This window comes from Haliotis rufescens, unplaced genomic scaffold (assembly GCF_023055435.1).
Source record: "Haliotis rufescens isolate VD_foot unplaced genomic scaffold, xgHalRufe1.0.p SCAF_3, whole genome shotgun sequence".
NCBI lineage: Eukaryota > Metazoa > Mollusca > Gastropoda > Lepetellida > Haliotidae > Haliotis > Haliotis rufescens.
The window spans coordinates 13,410,977-13,437,649 of record NW_025964001.1 but is presented as its reverse complement, the minus strand read 5'-3'; the positions used below and the strand labels follow the sequence as shown (position 1 = coordinate 13,437,649).

The window sequence follows — 26,673 nt, the reverse complement described above, 5'->3', positions numbered from 1 at the left end:
GGGATTCGAACCAAGGACCTTCTGATCAGAAGTAGGATGCCTTGTCCACACGACCAAAGAGGTTAACCCTGTCACCAAGCTGACAAGGTAAGGATGTCATCTGTGGGATGCTCCAGGCCCTCCTATTAATTAGTTACAAACCTAATTTTAATTGAGTAGAAAAGCAGTCACTTACTCAGGCCAATCAATTGTTTGCTGTCTTTGATGTTTCACACTGTTTCGTTTCCGGCCATTATACATCTAACTTGTGCTTATTTTGTTTTTCAATAAGTCAAGCTTGACTTATCAGCGTAAGTTTTAACTTATCTTAACTCCAAACTGGGTAAAAAAAGTAATTAATACTGTACAAGTTCAACGGGACATATTTTTAATTTGACATAACTGCTGATTCGATACATCTGAATTTGAGACAACAGGATTTGATTGTTTACGACTAGAATGAGTGAGTGAGTGAGTATGGTTTTACCCCGCTTTTAGCAATATTCCAGCAATATCACGGCGGGGGACACCAGAAATGGGCTTCACACATTGTACCCATGTCGGGAATGGAACCCGGGTCTTTGGCGTGACGAGCGAACACTTTAACCACTGGGCTACCCGACCGCCCCCTACTAGAATGACTTAGAGTGACATAGCTTGAAAAACGATGTACATACTGTCAGAAAATATAGAATTAACATACATGTACATGAAATATAAGTAATATAATTATGGATACATGATCTGGAGATACAATTTGTGAATCATGTTACATTTCACACATCTTCTCGAGGTGTGTCCGCTAGCCTATATCAATGTCTAGTTTCTACCCTTGCCACAGCGAAGCCACTTTTCTTGGCTCGACCCTGGCGCCACCTCACATAGATCATGAGTTGTGCCCCTTGTCATGTAAACATAATATCCAGTCAGATCGCTGCTGTTCTCATCTTGTATAGCTTCACAAAGATGGCGACTACCATAGGCGACGACCTAGTCAATCAGATAATGAAAACAATCTTGATTTCATCCCTGATACAAAAACACAGGCAATCGTTAGGGGTTTAAAACATGAAAAAACATATTCGTGTCAACAAAGACAGGCAGCAGTATATCACTTTCATACGAGGGTGTACCAGTCGTGGATGTTGATTTTGTGAAACGTTCTCCGATTGGACTATCTATATGTGCCATAGTCCAATCATATTTATCACAGGAAAGAAAGCTTGATGTAGCAAGGGTGGAAACAAGACTTTGATAAAAAGGCTAGTGGACGCTCTTGCCTCGGTAAGATGCATTTCACGATGTAATTGAACCTTAAGTGACTCATATACAGAGACGGATAATGGATTTGTTTGTGGGAGTGTTATAGGGGCCCCATATTTGTGTAGAAATCGTACTCACACATACATCTGTACATTGTATGTCAACATTTTCTTTATTTCATGTTTTTTTTGGTGTGCATGTCATTAGGGTCCAAATACTGAAACGACCATGACTCTTTGATCCGCCACAGAGCTGGAATGGGTCTAATTGGCTGATGTCTTGCGGTCTCTGTCCTGGAAGGAGATCAGGGCAACAGCGTTGTCGGACAGGACAGCTGTATATCTGGGAGAAAGGATGTGATCAGTTAGTACTACTGAACTTTTTAACACATATGTCACAAAGACTGTCAGAAATTATTGCATCAGTATGTTGACAAAAATAAAATGGATTTGTAACTTACGCTTGTCCTGTCCTGATCAACATGGTGTCATTCTCCTCCAGAGTGTAGTCCTTGCCCCCTACCTGCACACTGCAGCCTCCCTCCTGTGCCAGGGGAGACAACCACATTTATATACTGTTTTATTTGTTCTTGCTTACTAAAAATAGTCCTGTGTGCAGATATAAGTAGTCTGGTAGAAAGTTCAAACTTTATAATTTCAACCTGGAAATATTTCAGTTCATGCAAGAAATATTTTAAGGTTTACTTCATTTATTGAATTGAATGTAAGAGGAATCTGAAGCAACACTGAACACTTCCAAGTTTCGTTCTTGTTGATAATTTAGTCATGGCTGCACAGTTGAAATGTTATCAGGTGTGTGACCCTATTATGACCAAAGTTTGAAGAGAAATAACAAATACTGTGATTTGAATTTTCCTTAGTTTAAGATGTAAAACTTTAAAACTTTTAACACGTTCTTTGACATCATGAAAGTTCGAAATAAGATCCCTCCCTGAACATAGACTTCTATACTCACAAGCTGCCAGATAAACACCTCAGCATTGTTGACTTTACCAGAGTGCTCTCCCTTGCCCAAAATACGTACCTGAAGAATAAAATGATTTAGAACAATAACAAGTTGTGTGATGATATGATGATACAGAATTGTATCATGATACAAAAAGACTGTTTGCTGGTGCTACAGATATGACTGGGTTAGTGTGGGGTGAATATAGCTCTTGCACACTGCTCACAGGGTGGGAGTGAGGTGAGGTGAAATTGGGTTTAATGTCGCGTCCAAGATTATTGCACTTATATAGCGACATCCATGTACGTGTGTGTGTTTGTGTGGCTGCTTGTACTAGTCCGGACTGATGCCGATTTATAGTGCTAGCTCACTGAGATACCATGCCGCAGTTTAACATGAATACCCCACTCAGACACAGTATACTGACTCCGAGCCGACCAGTCCTTGTTTTAGCCCCTTAATGCTGAGCGCCAGACAGGGTAACAACAAGTACCATATTTTAACTTCTTTTGGTATACAGGGTGAGAGTGAGTGGGTGGGTTTGCTTAACACATTCAACAGTATGACACTGTGTCAGCTTGCATGATTCGGGCAAACCTGGATTCGAACCCACGTTCTTAGGTTTCTGGCGTGCCCAAGGAACGTGCCCAAACTGATACTGGGCCCCCAACAGCTGCATGCTCACATGACAGTTGTATGCTCACATCAAACTGATAATGGTCCTCAAACAGCTGTATACTCACATCAAACTCATACTGGTCCCCAAACAGCTGTATACTCACATCAAACTGATACAGGTCCTCGAACAGCTGTATACTCACATCAAACTGATACTGGTCCCCAAACAACTGTATACTCACATCAAACTGATACTGGTCCTCGAACAGCTGTATACTAGCAGTCAAACTGATACTGGTCCTCGAACAGCTGTACACTCACATCAAACTTATACTGGTCCTCAAACAGCTGTATACTCACATCAAACTGATACTGGTTCCCCAAAAGCTGTACACTCACATCAAACTTATACTGGTCCTCGAACAGCTGTATACTCACATCAAACTGGTACTGGTCCCCCAACAACTGTATACTCACATCAAACTGGAACTGGTCCCCATACAGCTGTATACTCACTTCACGGCTGTATACTCACTTCAAACTCATACTGGTCCCCCAACAGCTGTATACTCACATCAAACTGGTACTGGTCCCCCAACAGCTGTATACTCACTTCACGGCTGTATACTCACATCAAACTGGTACTGGTCCCCGAACAGCTGTATACTCACATCAAACTGATACTGGTCCCCCAACAGCTGTATACTCACATCAAACTGGTACTGGTCCCCCAACAACTGTATACTCACTTCAAGGCTGTATACTCACATCAAACTGATACTGGTCCCCCAACAGCTGTACACTCACATCAAACTGGTACTGGTCCCCCAACAACTGTATACTCACATCAAACTGATACTGGTCCCCCAACAGCTGTACACTCACATCAAACTGGTACTGGTCCCCCAACAACTGTATACTCACATCACAGCTGTACACTCCCATCAAACTAACACTGGTCTTCCAACAGCTGTATACTCACATCAAACTGGAACTGGTCCCCCAACAGCTGTATACTCACATCATGGCTGTACACTCACATCAAACTGATACTGGTCCCCCAACAACTGTATACTCACATCACTGCTGTACACTCACATCAAACTGATACTGGTCCCCCAACAGCTGTACACTCACATCAAACTGGTACTGGTCCCCCAACAACTGTATACTCACATCAAACTGATACTGGTCCCCCAACAGCTGTACACTCACATCAAACTGGTACTGGTCCCCCAACAACTGTATACTCACATCACAGCTGTACACTCACATCAAACTGATACTGGTCCCCCAACAACTGTATACTCACATCACAGCTGTACACTCACATCAAACTGGTACTGGTCCCCCAACAACTGTATACTCACATCACAGCTGTATACTCACATCAAACTAACACTGGTCTTCCAACAGCTGTATACTCACATCAAACTGGAACTGGTCCCCCAACAGCTGTATACTCACATCATGGCTGTATACTCACTTAAAACTGATACTGGTCCCCCAACAGCTGTATACTCACATCACAGCTGTACACTCACATCACAGCTGTACACTCACATCACAGCTGTACACTCACATCACAGCTGTACACTCACATCACAGCTGTATACTCACATCAAACTGATACTGGTCTTCCAACAGCTGTATACTCATATCAAACAGGTACTGATCCCCAAACAGCTGTACACTCACATCAAACTGGTACTGATCCCCAAACAGCTGTATACTCACATCAACTGGTACTGGTCCCCAAACAGCTGTATACTCACATCACAGCTGTATACTCATATCAAATTGGTACTGGTCCCCCAACAGCTGTACACTCACATCAAACTGGTACTGGTCCCCCAACAACTGTATACTCACATCACAGCTGTACACTCACATCAAACTGATACTGGTCCCCCAACAACTGTATACTCACATCACAGCTGTACACTCACATCAAACTGGTACTGGTCCCCCAACAACTGTATACTCACATCACAGCTGTACACTCACATCAAACTAACACTGGTCTTCCAACAGCTGTATACTCACATCAAACTGGAACTGGTCCCCCAACAGCTGTATACTCACATCATGGCTGTATACTCACTTAAAACTGATACTGGTCCCCCAACAGCTGTATACTCACATCACAGCTGTACACTCACATCACAGCTGTACACTCACATCACAGCTGTATACTCACATCACAGCTGTACACTCACATCACAGCTGTATACTCACATCAAACTGATACTGGTCTTCCAACAGCTGTATACTCATATCAAACAGGTACTGATCCCCAAACAGCTGTACACTCACATCAAACTGGTACTGATCCCCAAACAGCTGTATACTCACATCAACTGGTACTGGTCCCCAAACAGCTGTATACTCACATCACAGCTGTATACTCATATCAAATTGGTACTGATCCCCAAACAGCTGTATACACACATCAAACTGGTACTGGTCCCAAAACAGCTGTATACTCACATCAAACTGGTACTGGTCCCCAAACAGTGGTACACTCACATCAAACTGGTACTGATCCCCAAACAGCTGTACACTCACATCAAACTGGTACTGGTCCCCAAACAGCTGCACTTGTCCCTTGCTGTGCAGTTCTTCTCTATGGGCGTACAACCAGTCCCAGAGGTTGAAGGGTGCTTGCAGGGAAATAGTGGAGTCAAGGACTATTGGGGGATTCTCTGGTATTGTCCCTGGAACACAGGGCTGACACCCATAAGTCATCAAAGAAATGCCATATATATTTTAAATTGCCAATACATTTCTCCGTCAGTGTAGGAGGCACATTTATTTTTGACAAAGATTTCACATCAATATGGCTGATATCTGCCCAGCCAGACAATATGATGAACTGATGTTCTAGAAAGGAAGTCACATGGTCTTCATCATACCCTAATTAATCCATGATATTGATGTTGATTATTAGCCCTGATATTTACTGCAGTGGCATACTGTCAAAGATGTGACAATTGTTAGGCGTGATAGCAGAATAAACCAGGCCTTTGCAGAATATTGTTTATCATATCACAGATAGTTATTGATGTGATAAAACAATCCAATAAATTTGTTATCACAATCTCATTAATATGCAAATAAGGTCACCTAGCTGAAAGTTGCTAATAAAATTAACATTACAAATACGTTTAGATAGCGGTTTCCCAATGTGTGGGTGTTTTTGTATAAACAAACAAATCATTTAGCACAATGTAATAAATATGATGATTTACTAACTCCAGCATTGTATTCATATGTTCATCTTCCCGAGTCAAGGGAGTTAACTGACTATTAAGTCGCCATTTGTGGCAAGTACAGGTTGCTGAAGACCTATTCTACCAAGGATCTTCACAAGTGACTTTCACATAGACAAGTCTTGTCTTGATTGAATCGTTACTGAACATGACATACCGGTACATACACTTTCAATATTCATGCACCCTACAAGAAAAACATGAAAACTACCATATATTTATAATCATATATGTTCAGCTTAACATCCCTGTATCAGACTCACACAGTCATTGCCTTGAGGCCGGCCAATCTGGTCCAACAGGCAAGGTAACAGATGGCATCACCAAAACAATTGTTTCATTTGTCAGTTATTACATTACATTGTACAGTTGAAATGACCAAGTTCCTTTGTCACGTGGTATACATCTCAATTAGGTAATTATGGTAATGGTTCTCAGAGAACCCTGCGTAGATGTTTTTGTAGAACATGTAAACGGTTTCCGAGTTATGGTCTTGCTTAGGAAACATTCCTAAAAACTCCCAAACCATCAAAAGGCACCAGTTTACCACTAGACCTATTTATATGCCAAGTTTGTGAGAAATATTGTATGGTTTTCAAGATCTGTGCCAAGTTTGGTGATTTTCAAAGTCGGAAACTCAAAAAATAAAAAAAATAAAAATTCCAAACTAAAACAAAAGGCACAAGTTCACCACTAGACCTATCTATGTGCCAAGTTTGGTGAAGAAATATCGTACGGTTTTCAAGATCTGCTCCGGAAACGAGGACTACTGCCTTTTTCAGTCTAAGTCAAAGTCGTTGCCATAGAAACTCAATTTTTTTTTTTTTTAAATATCCCAAACTATCAAAAAGGCACAAGTTAACCACTAGACCTATCTATGTGCCAAGTTTGGTAAAGATATCTCTCATGGTTTTTGCGTTCTGCTCTGGAAACGAAATGTGACGGACAGAAAGAAGGACGGATGGCACCCATTCCTATATGCCCCTTCCACTTCGTGGCGGGGGATAATAATTTACTGTCCATTTTTATGGTAACCCTCCCTCAAATTCAATTCCATTTTGCATGACCCTCCCCCAAACACCCTCATGTACATAATGCCCTACACCTGATTTCATCTGCAAGCCCCGTTATTATTGACTGGTCCCTGGTTTAGATACTTCCAACATATGTCACAGTTGTATTTCATGATGTGTCATTTGTGTAGTGGCTTTTGAACAGCGACTGTCATTTAAACAGCTGTTCCTGTCACTTTAAGCATGTATAATTGGAGCAAGAAATTTGAATGTTTACAGGTGGTGCGCAACAATGAATGATGCTCTCTCGGATAATTTGAACTGGCATTACCATCATATTGTTCATTTATTCTCTCAAATGCACTGTGATATTATTGTTACCGTATTCGACGTAATAAGCGCCCTGCTCTAATAAGCGCCCACGGCGATATTTGTTAATATATTGGCTAATGAACAATCCCAGCTAGCACCCCTTCCGAATGATCAATGTACACAAGACCTATTTTTTCGTGTATAATACGTGTGTTATATGCATCCTTGATTATGGGAAATTAAATTCTGGAAAAATATATCTGTCGTATATAAACATTTCAGGCTGTCAGCATAAACCAAGAAATTTACGATCTTTCAACTCTGTTCTTTTTCACCAAAATAATGTTCTAATAAGAGCCCCCTATTTCAAATTTTGAGAGCGCCCTGGGCGCTTATTATGTCGAATACGGTAACTCTTCTATAAATGTTCACATAACTGGACAGAATGAGTGAAATATCTGCAGCAATGTCAACGTTGTACACAAACTCTGTTGTGTGCTTCATGCCCTGGCCTTCCCCTCTAATCGCACTCTATTGTCTTTACTTGACCTATGTCCAGACAGTCATACCCCATGTGTCAGATACCAGTTGTCAGACAGCGGAGTAGAAATGGCTTGTCAAAACATGAGATTTACCTGTTGTGGAATTGGACCATTCCTCGTAGACTTACCCTCTTTTTAATTAAGATCAAATAAATAAAGACATTGAAGTTAATTGGTAAAATAATGGGTCTATCAGATACAAACTAGATTAACAGTGTATGTAAAAAAAAACAATAGGATCATGTATAGTTTTATTTTCTACCTGTATAGATTTAATCAATGAACCATTCTGACCATGAAAACTTAATTTGCAAACTCTCACCTCAGCTTCTTTACACATTTTATTCAATTGTGCAGATATTATCAGAGAAATGTTAATTGTAACAAACATGGCAGTTAGGTACACGCCAGGTGGTCTTTCAACATCCCCTCGACAGCAAGAACAAAACTATGAGATTATTATACTGGAGAAGCGTCATTAAGTCATGTACAGGACATTGTACGAGAGTTGGTGACTTGATGACACAACCATCCACCAACATTGTATCCCAAGACATCGACAACCAACTTGGCAGACTCAAAGACCAGTTGATGCAGGGTGTAGAGAGCCCAGTGAAGTTTTTGAACCCTGCTTTTGTTTTGTTTATTCGTTGTTTAACGCCGCACTCAGCAATATTCATGCTATATGACGGCGGTCTGTAAATAATCCAGTCTGGACCAGACAATCCAGTGATTGACACCATGAGCATCGATCCACGCAATTGGTATATGATGACAAGCATCAACCAAGTCAGCGCGGCTGACTACCCGAACCCGTTAGTCGCCTTTTACGACAAGCATAGTCGCCATTTACGGCAAGCATGGGTTGCTGAAGACCTATTCTACCCCGGATCTTCAAAGGTCTTTTGAACACTGTGAGCAGACTTATAATATTGGGATGACTCCAGTGAGTGAGTGAGTATGGTTTTACATCGCTTATAGCAATATTTCAGCAATATCACGGTGGGGAACACAAGAAATAGGCTTCACACATTGTACCCATGTCGGGGATTGAACCACTAGGCAACCCCACTGTCCTAATTGTAATATATTCTATGAACCCACCATTCTTGTCGTCGTAAGATAATGGGTTAACTGTGTCAACAACCATGACATCATACACATATACGATAGTGATGACGTAACACACATACTAAATCTGATGACATAGTAAACAGTCTATGAAACCACCACGGGTTATATTAAGACAAGTTCAGTACCTGTCCCTCTTCCAGAGATTGTATTGTATATATTTCACTTCAGTACAAACCAAACAAACAAATTCAAAATACTTTTGATTTTCAAAAATACCTTTTGTTTGCAACAACTTTTTCTTTTCTTTAACGAAAACAACATTCCTCACAATATTTGTATTTTGCTTCCTGTCCTACAAATTGACAAAGAAAGTCAGAAAACTATAAATATAAAGCCACAGCAAGGCTAGTCATTCTGAACATGCAAGGGACAATATCGAGCTAGGCAAAACATACAGTGATCCCTCGCTTCAACGCTACCTTCAGGGTCCAAATAATTGACGAGCGTTATAGATGATCAGCGGTTTAACGAAGGTCGAGTCGTAGGTGGTAGATGACCAACAAAACAGTTTACATGCTCTGCCTACCTAACACGATCTACGTTGCACGTTTCAGAAATATGACTTTTAGCGAGTCATGGTACGGCATTTATGATATGTGTATCCACACTCTTGCAACTAAAGTTCGTTTCAATACGTCAATAGCGGTAATCTGATCGTGGTTGCTGTAAATAACGGTCAGTTGTGCGATCTAGCGATCACTTCGCATACGATTTCGCCGAAATTATTGTAAACATTATTATAATTATTGAATGAAATTTTGAATATAATTAAAAAAATAAATTGCAAACATTGGTCCAGATAAACAATGAACAATTTTTTCATTACCAGATATTATAATAATAGGATCAAATTGCGTACTTCAGTTCGGATTTGTTGACTGGTATTTCCAGTGTTACGTGATCGCGGTGATCAGCTGATAATGTTTTCTGAGATGGGGGAAAACATCGCATCATTGGAAAACTTGAGTTTATTGAAAATGTTAGTAAATTTTGGGAGCCATGCTTTACCGCGCGCTATAACCGAGTTAGCGCTATATTGAAGGGCGCAATAACGATGGAACACTGTATCTCGACAGATGGACCTTCCCTTCGCTCATCACATCAGTGGACAGTAACTTATGGCTAATTGTGTGGACAGGCTTGGCACAGATGGTTGGAGAACGGCAGGGGGCATAGGGAAGAACTTAATGATGGTACAGACAGATAACAGAGATCATTTAACAACTGCAAACCCTTATTCCCCAAAGTAGAAAGAAACTGAAAACATTGAACTAAACATGCTTAAAGTTAGTCAAGCTTACCTGGAAGAGGTTTCCCTGTCTTATGCTGTTCTGAGGCAAAGTACCTGTAAATCACAAGGACCTTTAATCACTGCTTACATCTCACACATCAAGAAGGAGTCATGAAAACCTCACATTTGTAATATTTAAATACCTAGATTGGACCCTCTTTAATGGAGAATCTGTTGATCCCGGAAGTAGCATCTACTTCTTTGGGGCGAGTTAATCAACCGATTAAATAATTTCTCTGACTTAAACCATGTCATGGTGAATTCCTGGCTCAAAATCAACCGACAGAACAATAGTGTGACATAATAATAATGGTAAAATCCCTAAGCGATCATGGCGCTACCACTAGTAAGTCATGTCCTGACATTGATTTATGAAAAAAGTCGAGATACAACTGCATTTGGAAATAGTCTTGACTCCTATGTTCAAGGTGACATATGCGAATACCATCCACAAAGAAAAGAATCCTACTTTGCCCAATCGCTAGTGCATGTTAAACCATGAACCATGTTGGGTCCAAACTTGAACCAAGAGCCTAGTGACTCACGCCTTTATTACTGGGCCAAGTTGTGTGCCGAGATCTTCACAGTAGAACCACTCTTCATACAGGGACTGGAGGGTTGGCTTGTCCTCGTCTTCCACATAGTACCTGGAGTACAACACCAACATGTAGTTCTGCTGACTTTACCTGAATCTAGACAACATCTCAAATATCATGCATCATGGTCAGAAAAGTCACCTGTGATATATCATCCATCACAGTTAAGAAATATCACCTTTGATATATATATATATATATATATATATATATATATATATATATATATATATCAAGCTTCACACCCAGGATACATCACCTTTGACATATTAAGCTTCCCATCCAGGAAATATCCCCTCTGATATATGCATGAAAGCCAGGATATATCCCCTCTGATATATCATGCATAACAGCCAGGATATATATCTCCCGATATATCATGCATAACAGCCAGGATATATCTCTCTGATATATCATGCATAACAGCCAGGATATATCCCTTCTGATATATCATGCATAACAGCCAGGAAATATCACTTCTGACATATGCATGAAAGCCAGGATATATCCCTTCTGATATATCATGCATAACAGCCAGGATATATATCTCCTGATATATCATGCATAACAGCCAGGATATATCCCTCTGATATATCATGCATAACAGCCAGAATATATCCCGCTGATATATGCATGAAAGCCAGGATATATCCCCTCTGATATATCATGCATAACAGCCAGGATATATATCTCCCGATATATCATGCATAACAGCCAGGATATATCCCTTCTGATATATCATGCATAACAGCCAGGAAATATCCCTTCTGACATATGCATGAAAGCCAGGATATATCCCCTCTGATATATCATGCATAACAGCCAGGATATATCCCCTCTGATACAAAATGCATAACAGCCAGGATATATCCCCTCTGATATGTCATGCATAACAGCCAGGATATATCCCCTCTGATATATGCATGAAAGCCAGGATATATCCCCTCTGATATATCATGCATAACAGCCAGGATATATATCTCCCGATATATCATGCATAACAGCCAGGATATATCTCTCTGATATATCATGCATAACAGCCAGGATATATCCCTATGATATATCATGCATAACAGCCAGGAAATATCACTTCTGACATATGCATGAAAGCCAGGATATATCCCTTCTGATATATCATGCATAACAGCCAGGATATATATCTCCTGATATATCATGCATAACAGCCAGGATATATCCCTATGATATATCATGCATAACAGCCAGAATATATCCCCTCTGATATATGCATGAAAGCCAGGATATATCCCCTCTGATATATCATGCATAACAGCCAGGATATATATCTCCCGATATATCATGCATAACAGCCAGGATATATCTCACTGATATATCATGCATAACAGCCAGGATATATCCCTTCTGATATATCATGCATAACAGCCAGGAAATATCCCTTCTGACATATGCATGAAAGCCAGGATATATCCCCTCTGATATATCATGCATAACAGCCAGGATATATATCTCTCTGATATATCATGCATAACAGCCAGGATATATCCCTCTGATATATCATGCATAACAGCCAGGATATATCCCCTCTGATACAAAATGCATAACAGCCAGGATATATCCCCTTTGATATGTCATGCATAACAGCCAGGATATATCCCTCTAATATATCATGCATAACAGCCAGGATATATCACCTTTGATATATCATGCATAACAGCCAGGATATATCTCTTGATATATCATGCATAACAGCCAGGATATGTCACCTCTGGTATATAATGCATCACAGCTAGGAAATCACCTCTGACATGTCATGTTTCAGAGCTAGGAAATATCACCTGATATATCATGCATCACAGCCAGGATATATGTTCTTTACCCATGCTTATCATAAGAGGCGACAATGCTTTTCATAAGAGGCCACTAATGGGATCAGGTGGTCAGGCTCGCATGTCATCGTTTCCCAATTGTGTAGATTGATGCTCATGACATCAATCATTGGATTGTCTGGTCCAGACTGGATTATTTACAGACCACCTTCATATACGTAGCTGGAATATTGCTGAGTGCATTGTTAAACAATGAATAAACAAAACAAAAGCAGGGTTCAAAAACTTCATTGGGCTTTCTACAGCCTGCATCAACTGGTCTTTGAGTCTGCCAAGTTGGTTGTCGATGTCTTGGGAGTGCGGCGTTAAACAAAAAACAAACTGTTGGCAGCAATGGTACAGTAAACTACGTTTATAACGGACACACTTATAAGGAACTGACAGATAAAACAAACATATTTTTTTGTCCCGCACGTTTGCTGTTTATATGCTTATAATGAACTACAGTTATACTGAACTAAAATTAATGGCCCCTTTGAGTTTAGTTTACTGTATAGAGAGCTCAGATTGTACATAGTATATCGCTGTGAGGAACATGTCATGGTCCACTGATTGTTGGTTAGAATCACCAATTCCTACGACTAAAATCCAGGGTTTGTCATCAGAAACATATAACAGAAATATTGATCAAAGCATCATTCAAAGTTACTTATTAACCCTCTTTCAGTCAGTCTACAAAGACGCTAGTCTTTCTATTGTGCCCTCACCTGAGGCCATCCTTCTCATCCTGAAACCTCTCCCTCTCTATCACCAGACCGACCGTGTTCTCCTGGCGCTGGGGGGAGTGAGCGATTCTGCCGGGGAGGAGGAATATCTGTGGATATAGGGACACTCCATAAACCCTGGAAAACCTCATAGCAATTATGGGAGAAAATAATACAATAATGATAAAAGTCAAGAAATTCTGTTTCTGGCACACACGGAGCTAGACTAACATTTAGTCTTTGAAATCTTATATTACACAATATCCTTCTTGACTCTAAAAATAAAATAAAAATTCCCTATGCTGATTTATTGTGGAATAGAGCTAGCTTGAGCTGGCTAGACTTTCTTTTGTATGCATTTCTAGATTATTTTTTTTTCATAAAATAAATATATTCCACGGTCATGGTGCAGGACTAACACAGAGCGTTCAGACCCTCAAAGCGGGAATCATAATAAAAACATTTGCTACAGCAGCTCACAGCTGGAGCTCTGTACAACTGTAATCTTTACAATCACCCATTAGTTTATGTTAATGTTATATCTATTTACACTTCAACAGCCCTGTGAAGATCAAGTTACAGGCCCTCCTATCTATTTGAATAAAAGGAAGCATTATCAGAATTAATAAGTGCAATGTGGTGTGTAGAGATACCATGTGTAGAGATAACATGTGCGAAGAATTGATTTCAAATGTGAGTGAGTGAGTTGGGTTTAACGCCGCTTTTAACAGTATTCCAGTTATATTGCGGCGTGTCAGCTTAATGTGGGAGGAAAGCCCGAAGTGATGCAGGTCTCAGACGTTTACCACTTTGGTGAAACCCACGAGCACGGGTATGGTGCTGACAAACCTAGAAACATAATCGGGGCGAACCGGGATTCGAATCCACAATAATAGGTTTCTGGCGTGCCCAAGGGACGCAACTCTGCACAGCGAATCGCAGCGCCTTAGACGACTGGGCCACCCGTGCCCCCTCAAATGTGATGTAAATGTAGTAACTATCATCGTAACAACGATTCACACTGGAATCACCACACAGCCGCTATTGGGACAGAAATTATCAGCAACCGAACACATACAGTCATATCCGTAAAAAATTCTGGATTTCTCCAAACTACTCCGACACTAACTGTCATCACAGCGCGTGAAACAGTAGACATGGCTGACAGTAGCGGAGAAGAGAAACTGTCAGTGCTTGTCTCCAGAGAATGTAGTTCTAATTAAGAAGATAATGCACATTGAACATATTTCAAATTTTCCCCTTCGATTCAGATTATTTATCTTCAGTAAAAAAATATTTTGTATGCATTATCGATGTATTTTGAAGGGAGTCAAATGTAAAATTTAGATAACACATTCTGATGCATATGAATACTGCTTGATCAATGCCATGGAGTTAACACATTATTTTCAAGGCTTCCAGTCAGACTAACCAAAGAAATAACTTCGCTTGACGCTTAATTGTTTGTCGCCACCATTCCTTGCATGCTGTTTTTCCTGGATAACGTGTTGTCAATCGACTACGATGTCAGCTTTTAGCTGAAGTTATTTCGCTGTAATTGACCGAGTTTCTCAAAGCGGCTTTGCACATATTCTGTAACTGACCCCTGTCAAATCTGATAGTGTTTGTTTTCCTGGGCACAGTAATTGCATTCGATTCCAAAGCAGAAGGTATGCTACTAATACGCCTTGAATTTAAACTCATTTCTTTCCAAATACCGTATTCGACATAATAAGCGCCCCGCTCCAATAAGCGCCCACGGCGATATTTGCTAATATATTGGCTAGTGAACAATCCCAATTAGCACCCCTTCCGATTGATCAATGTTCACAAGACTTATTTGTTCGTGTATAATATGCACTTGTGTGTTATATGCATCCTTAATTATGGGCAATTAAATTCTGGAAGAATATATCTGTCGTGTATAAACATTTCAGGCTGTCAGCATAAACCATGAAATTTATCTTTCAACTCTGGTTTTTTTTCACCAAAATGATATTCTAAGAAGAGCCCCCTGTTTCTAATTTTGAGAGCGCACTAGGCGCTTATTACGTCGAATACGGTATATAGATAGGAGGGCCAGAGTAAGAACTGATCTTCAGCAACCCATGCCTGTCATAAGAGGAGACCAACAGGATCGGGCAGTAGCCTGGTTGATGCATGTCATCGTATCCCAACTGCATAGACTGATGCTCATGAAGTCACATCACTGGTTTGTTGGGTCCAGATTAGATTATTCACATATCGCCATCGTATAGTTGGAATATTGCTGAGTGTGCTTTAAACAACAAATATACTCTGTAAACTGATACTCAACAGGGGTCATACACAGTCAGCTAAGTGAGTGAGTGAGTATGGTTTAACGCCGCTTTTAGCAATATTCCAGCAATATCACGGCGGGGGACACCAGAAATGGGCTTCACACATTGTACCCATGTCGGGAATCGAACCCGGGTCTTCAGCGTGATGAGCGAATGCTTTAACCACTAGGCTACCCGACCGCCCCCACAGTCAGCTAAGAGGCCATGGCCCAGTGTTTCCATAAGGCAAGACTTTTTTCTGAGATTGCTTATGAAAAACAGAGAAAAAAATACCTGTCCACCACAAAAAAAATTATACACACATTGTCAACCTCAAAGCTGACATGACAAGCTTCACAAGCACTGCTACCATGGCAACATATTCAGACAACTTTTTTTTCAAAGAAAAAAACCCTAGAAATAAAAATATTATAAAGCCTAGCGCTTGATTTAACAAACTAACTATAGCTTGCACTTGGTGCATGATGACATCAAAACCTTGTTGCACCAGACTAAACCAGGTTGCACTCATATCGGTCCCTATTGACTGTACTGGCAGTAGTATTTCCTACATTTATGGCAAATGTAATTCTAGAAATATTATCTTGGTCACCACCATTACTGATAGTACTTGTAGCCAAATTTGACATGCTTCCACAAACAGAACCACGGTCACTGCTTGATTTGTTCTCAGCAGCTGAACTGCTTGGGACTCTGAAATCTTTTTTTATCCTGGCTTACCTCCCCTTGTTTGATGTGAACATCTCGATGAATGCCTTTTTCAACGACCTTCAGACACATGTCTCCTTTGAGCATGTAGAACAGCTGGAACAAACACATTTGCATAAATATTATGAATACTTTATGCCAAGGAATAAAAGCTCAAGAATGACATTTTTTCACTCATTACTACAAATGATCCTCTCAAAACCACAATAACAATCCAAAACAGGCTCTTGAGTTTTGCAGCTGGGACCATCATATCTGTCGTTTATATGACATCAGGGTCTGGGGAGAATTTTTTTATATTAGTTTGAGTGTACTGAAAGAACAAATTCTAATTCTCCCAACATATTTCTTTACATGCTCTTATACATACGTGCTGGGGCAGTGGGGTTGCCTTTAGGTTAAGCATTCGCTCGTCACGCCAAAGTCCTTGGTTCGATTCCCCACATGGGTACAATGTGTGAAGCCCATTTTGGGTGTTCTTGTGGTATTGTGGGAATATTGCTAAAAGTGGCATAAAACCATACTCACTCACTCATTCACTCAATCATATTTGCATAAAAAATCTTTAACCTCATAGAGATTGATCATCATGGCATTTAGGGCTGAGACGAGTCCAAATTTACTACCCGGGTACTGAACCACCTACTACCTGCCCCTACCCGGGTACCTGATCCCCTACTACATGCTCCTACCCAGCTACCCGACCCCCACTTTGGGCATACACACCGCTACTTGGTAACTACAATTTTGGCATAATTATGGAAAGCAAGACTTGGACTGCCATACCTCCTCTCCTTCTTCAATGTGGTAGTCCTTCCGCTGGTTGGGGCCGCCCACATAAAACACCTTCAGCTGACCTTCCTTGTGCCTGCGAATGTTCAAATGTTGTAGTTAGGGCTGGGACGAGTCCAAATTTACTACCCAGGTACCCACACCCCTATTACCCGACCCTACCCGGGTACCCGCTGTAGGTCTCAGGAGATGTCTCAAAATGTCCGATTGGGAACAAAACGTATTTGGATACATGTATTAAACAATCTGGTCATTCATACACTGAAGTTGAATTAAGTTATATGTTTATTCAACCATATGAAAAATCAGAAGGATTGGATGCATAGTCAGAAAGAAATGCGAACAATGTTGTGTAACCATCGAGTTCTAGATACTTTTTGTCATTAAACAATATATCATTTGACGAACCACGGGCCCGGGAAGTCCGATGGGTACCCGGGTCCTACTCAGTACCCACCCGACCCGGGTACACGAGTTACCCGTCCCAGCCCTAGTATGCATACATACATAATGTTGATACAATTAGAGACTCTTGTTTGGATCACATACACACAATTTGAGCATTATAAATCCTGTACTATCAAAGGAGACAGGAGATGGTCATCCTCTGTATCTCCAGGGCCCACTTGCACAAACCGATCTTAGAGCTACGACTATTGTAAGCCTATGTTAAAGTATGGGAGTTACGATCATCTTAATGCTAAAGTCGCTTTGTGCAAGTGGGCCCTGGGCTCCCATTTCGGTAAACTGACACTACCCCCAGGATCCATTCCCGTGGTTCTCCCAATCTCAGATTACCCACCCTTGATTTCCATTTGCCAATTACTACCAGGTCTAACGTACCAATCATGGCGATATCAACAACATGGCGGCCAGTCCCATTGATAATGGTTGAGTTTGCAAGAAATTCAATATTGAAAAACTGACTGACACACTAAAGAATCTTTTTTCAGGAAAGAATGTCATAATATCCATGCAAATTGGTGGTGGCTTTGGTTTCTAGGTAACACAAGTTATCTCCCTTACCCTTTCCCTTATGTCGACGTTTGATTGGTCGGTAAAATGTTAATGAAAATCAAGGGTGGGTAATTTGCGATGGCAGGAGCCATGGGTATGGTGTCCAGGAGTTAGTGTAGCTTCACCGAAAAGGTAGCTGGTGAAAATTGAGTAAAGCTGTGTCCATATTAATCATAGTTAGTTAACAGACTATAAATGTCCAGTTTCCACCCTTTCCAAACTAGGCTGGTATTATGGAGTGACATTTTGGCTGGACTAATGAGTCTATACATAGTCCAATCAAAATAGTGCACCGAAATTGAAATCCGGTTCGTGAACTGTCGTGCAGATTTCGGTCTATTGCAGGATTTGCAAAGCATGTGCACCACCATTTTCCCGAGGCAAGAGCGTTAATTGACTATAAAAGACCAGATTCCACCCTTGTCGAACTAGGCTGGGATTATTTAGTTACATTTTGGCTGGGCTCACGAGTCTATGCATAGTCCAATCAAATTCGTGCACCGAAATCAAAATCCGGTTCGTGAACTGTCGTGCAGATTTCGGTCTATTGCAGGATTTGCAAAGCATGTGCACCACCATTTTCCCGAGGCAAGAGAGTTAATTGACTATAAAAGACCAGATTCCACCCTTGTCGAACTAGGCTGGGATTATTGAGTTACATTTTGGCTGGGCTCACGAGTCTATGCATAGTCCAATCAAATTCGTGCACCGAAATCAAAATCCGGTTCGTGAATTGTCATGGAGATTTCGGTCTATTGCAGGATTTGCAAAGCATGTGCACCACCATTTTCCCGAGGCAAGAGCGTTAATTGACTATAAAAGACCAGATTCCACCCTTGCCGAACTAGGCTGGGATTATGGAGTTACATTTTGGCTGGGCTCACGAGTCTATGCATAGTCCAATCAAATTCGTGCACCGAAATCAAAATCCGGTTCGTGAACTGTCGTGCAGATTTCGGTCTATTGCAGGATTTGCAAAGCATGTGCACCACCATTTTCCCGAGGCAAGAGCGTTAATTGACTATAAAAGTCCAGATTCCACCCTTGCCGAACTAGGCTGGGATTATGGAGCTACATTTTGGCTGGGCTCACGAGTCTATGCATAGTCCAATCAAATTCGTGCACCGAAATCAAAATCCGGTTCGTGAACTGTCGTGCAGATTTCGGTCTATTGCAGGATTTGCAAAGCATGTGCACCACCATTTTCCCGAGGCAAGAGCATTAATTGACTATAAAAGTCCAGATTCCACCCTTGCTGAACTAGGCTGGGATTATGGAGTTACATTTTGGCTGGGCTAACGAGTCTATGCATAGTCCAATCAAATTCGTGCACCGAAATCAAAATCCGGTTCGTAAACTGCCATGCAGAGTTTGGTCGATTGCAGGATTTGCAAAGCATGTGCATCGCCAACTCGTTGTCAACAGATATTTTCCATAATCGTTTCATGTTTTTAATCAAGGTGCTCACGTGATTTGATGTACTTCGCGAAGTAAGAACCCTTTTATCACAAAATAGATCTTGATGGTTGATCAGATCATCTTGACTAGGCGCCACCATTTTGTTTGAAGCAAATGCATGTGATACGAGAGGTGGAATCTGATTGGTCCATATGGGAGAGGCATAGAATGGACACAACTTGTACTAGCCACTGGTGGCACTACGATCAATTCCAGGAATTCCAGCCAAGTTCGGCAAGGGTGGAAACTGGACTTTTATTGTCAGTTAACTCTCTTGCCTCGGGAAGATGGTGCACCACCAACTTGTTGTCAGCAGATATTTTCCAAATCGTTTCATGTTTTTAATCAAGGTACTCACGTGATTTGATGCATTTCGCGATGTAAGACAATATAGATCTTGATTATCAATCGTCCAATTTTCGAAATCAAGTCTTGACAAGTATCTCTTAGATAAGCATGCAAACTTTCATTCATGTAACGTCAGTAGTTTCTCCGAAAACTTGTCACCCTTTCACGCATTATACGCTATGTATAAAAAAAACCACTAAGTTGAAAAGCACGGAGCAAGGGCCATAACTCTGTAAAATGAATTTACGACACCTATTTTCGAAAATCATTTGAGATCATTTTGAGAGAATGTGTCTCCTTTGAGAAGCGTATGAACGGACAGATGGAGTGACGGACAAACCCTGTTCCTATCTCCCAATATATATATATGTGAGTACATATAATTATGAGGTATATGTTACCAAGTTTTGTTTGCTTGTTTGTTTGTTGTTTAACGCCGCACTCAGCAATATTCCTGCTATATGACAGCGGTCTGTAAATAATTGAGTATGGACCAGACAATCCAGTGATTGATATCATGAGCATGATCAACGCAATTGGGATCGATTATATGCATCAACCAAGTCAGCGAGCCTGACCACCCAATCCCGTTAGTCGCCTCTTACGACAAGCATAGTCGCCTTTTATGACAAGCATGGGTTCCTGAAGACCTAGTCTACCCCGGATCTTCACGGGTCTGTTACCAAGTGATAACTGGTAAAATGTTTTGAAACATATGTGCGGACTGCCCTCAAGCTGAAGCTCTGACCAAAATCCCCTGCAGTGCTGGGGTAAAAAAACGCAGAAAGGAGCGTCGCATGTGTTTGTCTACGCAACATAACAATAGTTCAACATGCTAATGGTGACAACTTTACTTAAAAACATAATTACGACATTTGTACTCACATCATCTTGTTGCAGACTGGAGGGAGAAAAAACTGTTTGTTTTCCTCGATCCATCGCTCCGTGTTGTAAACAACTGGTTGAGTGTCCATGATTGTTGTGCTTTCCCAGGCACTACAGATCTATAGACTGTTGAAAGTCGTTTATACTTATTTTCATCAGAGACCATAAAATAGATCATACAACGAAAAGACATAGCATAGAGTATATGGATCCATTTAACAGTGAAAAGAATTCAAATAATATTACATGTGTTTTGGAAATGTTTTCCGTGACAAGGGAGAAAGATATGAGTTATTAAATAAAACTGTTCTAGACTGGAATAAAGCTGATTTGGCCCATAAACCAGTGTCATGCAGATATCTCGTTTCTTTTACGAGGTTGACATGGCATTTGTTCAAGGTTTGCGGGTCATGGGGGACTCGTCATTAATTATAGAGGAGGGTGGATGGGTGGGTGCATTGTGGTGACATAAAGGGGTGGGTTGGTCTTGAAAAAAAATAAGGGGTGGTGTACGTGGCCACTAATTAGGGACAAGTTATTAATTATAGGGAGTGTGGGGGTGGGGCTGGGTGTCAAGGAAAAATATTACATGTATTAATATTCTCTCCCTCCAATCCTAGAGTACTTTCTACACACTTGCTCCTCTTGAATATATAAAGGCTATTTCATGAGTTTAATGTGATGTTTCTCCCGTCGAGTGAGGGGTGAAAAGGAGAAACATGCTATTTTTTATATAGTTTTTGTGTAATTGTCTACCGGGAAATTAAATTATTTCATTACAAATGTAAAACCTTGAAACGTAAATTCTCCCTACCTAACACAGAGGGACGGTTCACCACCCCTTGTATTTGCGAATAAAAGGTAGTTTCGTGTTTGCAAAATGTTAAGAGATATTTGAACAAAAGTAACAAAAAATATTTAGCGTCGCGAAAATTCTGTATCATACATATAGATATGATTATATACAAAATCAACTTTAACAAAAAATATTCGTGAAAACTACGAGACCGCTGTTGGAAGCGAAAGAATACACGCTGGCCAAGTAATTAAAATGCGAAACGAACAGTCTCGATTGAAGAGTTAAATAAGAAGTTTATAGCTTATAACGGGACATTTGTTAAGAGAATAACAAACGGCATGAAGCGATATTAACTCCATAAATTACCATCTGTCATTGTTTTGCCTTGTCAATGTGTACGGGCCAGAAACTAAAGGTAAAGGGAAACAATTTGAGGGGAGGTCAACGTGGTATGTGGTATGTTCACTGCAGTGAAATATCAAGTGTTATGTTTACTGCAATGAAAATATCAGTTTTCTCAACTTAGGAAAACTTTTTCATACTGAAGTATATAATAAATGAAATATTCTCAATATATGCAATGTAGTGTCATCAAGAGAAGCGTGTGGAGAAGAGGTGAGGTGAAATGGAGTTTAACTTCGCGTCCAAGATTATTGCACTTATATAGCGACGTGCATGCACGTGTGTGTTTGTGTGGCTGCGTGTTCTAGTCCGGGCTGATGCCGATTTATAGTGCTAGCCCACTGAGATACCATGACGCAGTTTCATATGAATACCCCACTCAGACACAGTATACCGACTCCGAGCCGACCAGTCCTTGTTTTAGCCCCTTAATTCCGAGCGCCAAACAGGGTAACAACAAGTACCATCTTAAACGTCTTTTGGTATGGCCGGGTATCGAACCCCGGACCTTCCGCTCTCAGGGCGGACGTTCTACCACTAGACCACGGAGGCGGTCGTGTGGAGAAGACCTGTGATGACATCATCTACTGTGACGTCACTAAACATTTCATCAACAATGATGTCTGTAATACCTTGCCAATGGCATCTAATCTGCAATACTTCTATTATGGTGACGTATAAAATTTCAAACCCGATTATTAAGAAAAATATGCACCGAGAAATTTGGATTATTTGTCGCTAGTGAATTCATTTTGTATTTATAAAGTTCTGAGTCGAGGTAATCCACAAATTCTGAGTTGCGTACTGAGGTTACTTTTTTAATATTATCAACAGTCATTTTCTTAAACATTACAAACTATCGTGTAGCAAATTGAAGCATACTTCCATACTAAAGATAATTTAAGTTTCAAGTCTTTCACGAAGCGCGTGTACTTCGCAGATGTTTCTCGTGGGTCAATATCCCGTGAGACATATATCGTGATAAGAATAAAGTCATTCAGTGGTAACACTTGACTGATTGTTAGTTTTGTCATTAATTGGTACACATTAGAAATATCTCTTCTTTACGTAGATTCTTCTCTATATGTTTCTATGGTTCGCGTTTCTTTTGGCGGTGAGTATATTTATGTGTGCGTGCGTTTAAGTGATATAAGGAATTTCTGGTGCACATGACAACACTCATCTATCTAACACGCTGGCCTTACATACCACGGCAACTAGGCCATCTAAAAGGAGGTCATCGAGCGAGCCTTTCAAAGGCGGGAAGACCTCAAGTAACACGTGACCTAATACCCTTTCTGCACACAGCTCCGGTGTTATGAGTGAGTGGGTGACTACGGTTTTACGCCGCTTTTAGCAATATTCCAGCAATATCACGGCGGGGACACCAGAAATTGGCTTCACACATTGTACCCATGTCGGGTATCGAACCCGGGTCTTCGGCGTGACGAGCGAACGTTTTTGACGTTTTTGACGTTTTTGATGTTTGTTATGACATTTGTGCAGAAAACAAAACAGTAACGCTGAAAATAGCGTGATAATGTAAGTCTCGTTTTGGGTGTGGTGTTGTATTCAAGATGCTTGTGTGCGTGCGTATGTCCGTGCGTGTGTGCCGCTGCTTGTACTAGTCCGGACAAATGCCGGATTTCTAGTGCAAACGACGACCCCCTTGTTTTATCCCCTTGTGCCGGGTATCATGCAGGGTGACAACAAGTTCCATATTTTACATATTTTGGTATGAGTGAGTGAGTTGGGTTTAACGCCGCTTTTAACATTATTCCAGTAATATCACGGCGTGTCAGCTTAATGTGGGAGAAAAGCCCGAAGTGATGCAGGTCGCAGACGTTTACCTCTTCGGTGAAACCCATGAGCACGGGTATGGTGCTGACATACCTAGAAACATAATCGGGGCGAACCGGGATTCGAACCCACAATCAAAGGTTTCTGGCGTGCCCAAGGGAAGCAACTCTGCACAGCGAATCGATTGATATCATGAACATTGGTCGAATCAATTGGGATACGATGACATGCATCAACCAAGTCAGCGAGCCTGACCACCCGATCCCGTTAGTTGCCTCTTACGCCAAGCATAGTCGCCTATGGGTTGCTGAAGACTTATTATCTACCCGAATCTTCATGGGTCCAAAACCGAATTAACTCATACAAACCACGCTGCTTCGGGGTCAGTAGATAATGCGAGATTGGTATTAGGATTGTATCATATTGTTCTTTATGTATAAGTTTTCATTGCCCCTCGAACATATGTAACAATGATAAAATGTGCATGATAATTGAAAACACTGCATAAACAACAAGTATTTTAAAATATGCTGGTGTTTAATGCGTATAAATCACCACCGATCGCCGCCTACGCTTTATGAAATGAACGCCTATACGAACCATATTTGATAATCCTGTTGTATATGTATAATTATATGACGTTATATCAACGCACTTGTTCGATTATATTCTGACATTTCACATTTTACACTTGCGTGTATATGTCCCGCCACTCCCCATCACCAACCTTTCAAACGTCGTTTCTTCAGAACGAATTGCACCAGTATCTATTTTGCCTTTACAATTCTTCAACGTATCATCGTTCACTCACCACCCGCACTCACAGTGCTTGAAGTACGTATGTTTGAAAATTGAGCGGAATTTTACCTGACCATGCAGTGTCGAAAATATATGTGACTGTCCTACACGTTCGGCGCTGTTCCGTGTGTATATGTGGCCCGTGTTAAAGTGTGGACATGAATGTGTGTCATGGTGATGAAATATAGAATACCACTGTAGGTTTAAGGGCACAAAATGTGTTACTGCAAGGTGACATGACCCCGTCCCACGGAGACACCGCAAATAGCGCTGTAGGTCGTGCATGGTGCCTCCCTCATAGACTGTATAGCAGTCTCCGTTATAGTATCTGTTTCCTTACCTAACATATCTGACAGTCTCTACTAGTTCATCTTGCCGATACCTTGGGATGATTTAGAAGAGTTGTGTTCTATAATGCCTTAAAATGTATTAAAATGTAAATTTCAGCTGACATTTTGTTGAATCGTGCAACGAAATATTTCCCTGTGCTGACCGAGTCCTGTTGTGTAGTGGTCTAGTGGAATTTTTACTGAATGTTCTTCCAGGGAGACTGCCTCCGCGGTCTAGTGGATTATAGCGTCTGTCCGAAGAAAGGAAGGTCGGTCATCATACCAAAAGACGTTAAAAGATGGTTAATGCGTTTACCCTGGCGCTCGGCCTAAGGGGATAAAGCAAGGGCATGTCATCTCGGAGTCAGTATATTGTGTCTGAGTGGGTAGTAATGTTAAAACGCATGCACGTCGACCTAGGAGTGCAATAATCTTCAACGCGCCGTCGAGATTTTTATTTGTGTTTTGTTTAAGACCGCACGCAGCACTATTACAGCTACATGACGGACAGTCTGTAAATAATCGAGTCTGGACCAGGGAAAACCAGGGATTGATATTAGGAGCACCAACTCACGCCGGGCACGCAATCAATCATGCCACCATGCCTGACCACCGAGTCGCCTCTTACGACAAGCCTAAGTCGCTTGGGGCCAATATTCAGACCCGGAATCGCCACGGGTGATGTAAATAATAAATGATTAACGTGTTCACAGTAACATTTATGCATGTATACTTATTTTAAATATGTTCACCATAAGCCTGATCCACGTATTTTGTTTAATATGTCCAATAATGATGTTGTGAATATGTACAACACGTGACACGTATGTACACAGTGTATATATTACACTTCAAGTTGCGTCCCTTGGTACGCCAGAAACCTATTATTGTGGGTTCGAATCCCTGTTCAGGCTGATTATGTTTCTAGGTTTGTCAGCACCATACCCGTGCTCGTGGGTTTCACCAAAGTGCTAAACGTCTGAGATTGCATAACTTCGGGTTTTCCTCCCACATTAAACTGACAACCCGTGATATAACTGGAATACTGTTAAAGCGGCGTCAAATCAGTTGTATATGTAAATGAGGTACCACTGAACTCGAAACGAAGACAAGAAATCCAAAAGAGGAGATCGATGACATGTATCATAATATTTACCTTGTGAGCGATTAATTAGTCCTAGGTATAAATATTCCGGAGGAATAAATTAAGTCATATGTAGAAACTGACCTGGGAAAGGACATACAGTCCTCATCGCGGGTATGTCGATTCCCCAAGTGCAAATGTTCAGGGGAAACGTATTTGCTCTCACATTTGTAACCAGCCACACTTGCAAATAAAATATGCACCTATTTTTATGTACACACGGGGAAGACCCTAAAGTATACACAGAAAATATATTTTTCAGTTTGCGTTCACCGTAAGTTTTTATTTTTGATTTAGTACCTGCCCACTTTTGGCAT

The 26,673-nt window shown here is 40.9% G+C and overlaps 1 protein-coding gene across 1 annotated transcript; it reads right to left on the bottom strand.

Moving 5' to 3' along the window:
• Nucleotides 1-350: 350 nt before the first annotated feature.
• LOC124134826 (3-hydroxyanthranilate 3,4-dioxygenase-like) lies at nucleotides 351-24,885 on the bottom strand. Its single transcript, XM_046499879.2, has 11 exons — nucleotides 24,813-24,885; nucleotides 21,085-21,210; nucleotides 17,371-17,452; nucleotides 16,597-16,680; nucleotides 13,559-13,665; nucleotides 10,936-11,037; nucleotides 10,401-10,444; nucleotides 5,395-5,543; nucleotides 2,218-2,286; nucleotides 1,703-1,785; nucleotides 351-1,584 (listed from the first exon to the last, which is right to left on the bottom strand). The coding sequence occupies exons 2-11, from the start codon at nucleotides 21,171-21,173 to the stop codon at nucleotides 1,506-1,508; spliced, it is 888 nt and encodes a 295-aa protein (XP_046355835.2). The 5' UTR covers nucleotides 21,174-21,210; nucleotides 24,813-24,885; the 3' UTR covers nucleotides 351-1,505.
• Between the last annotated feature and the right edge of the window lie 1,788 nt (nucleotides 24,886-26,673).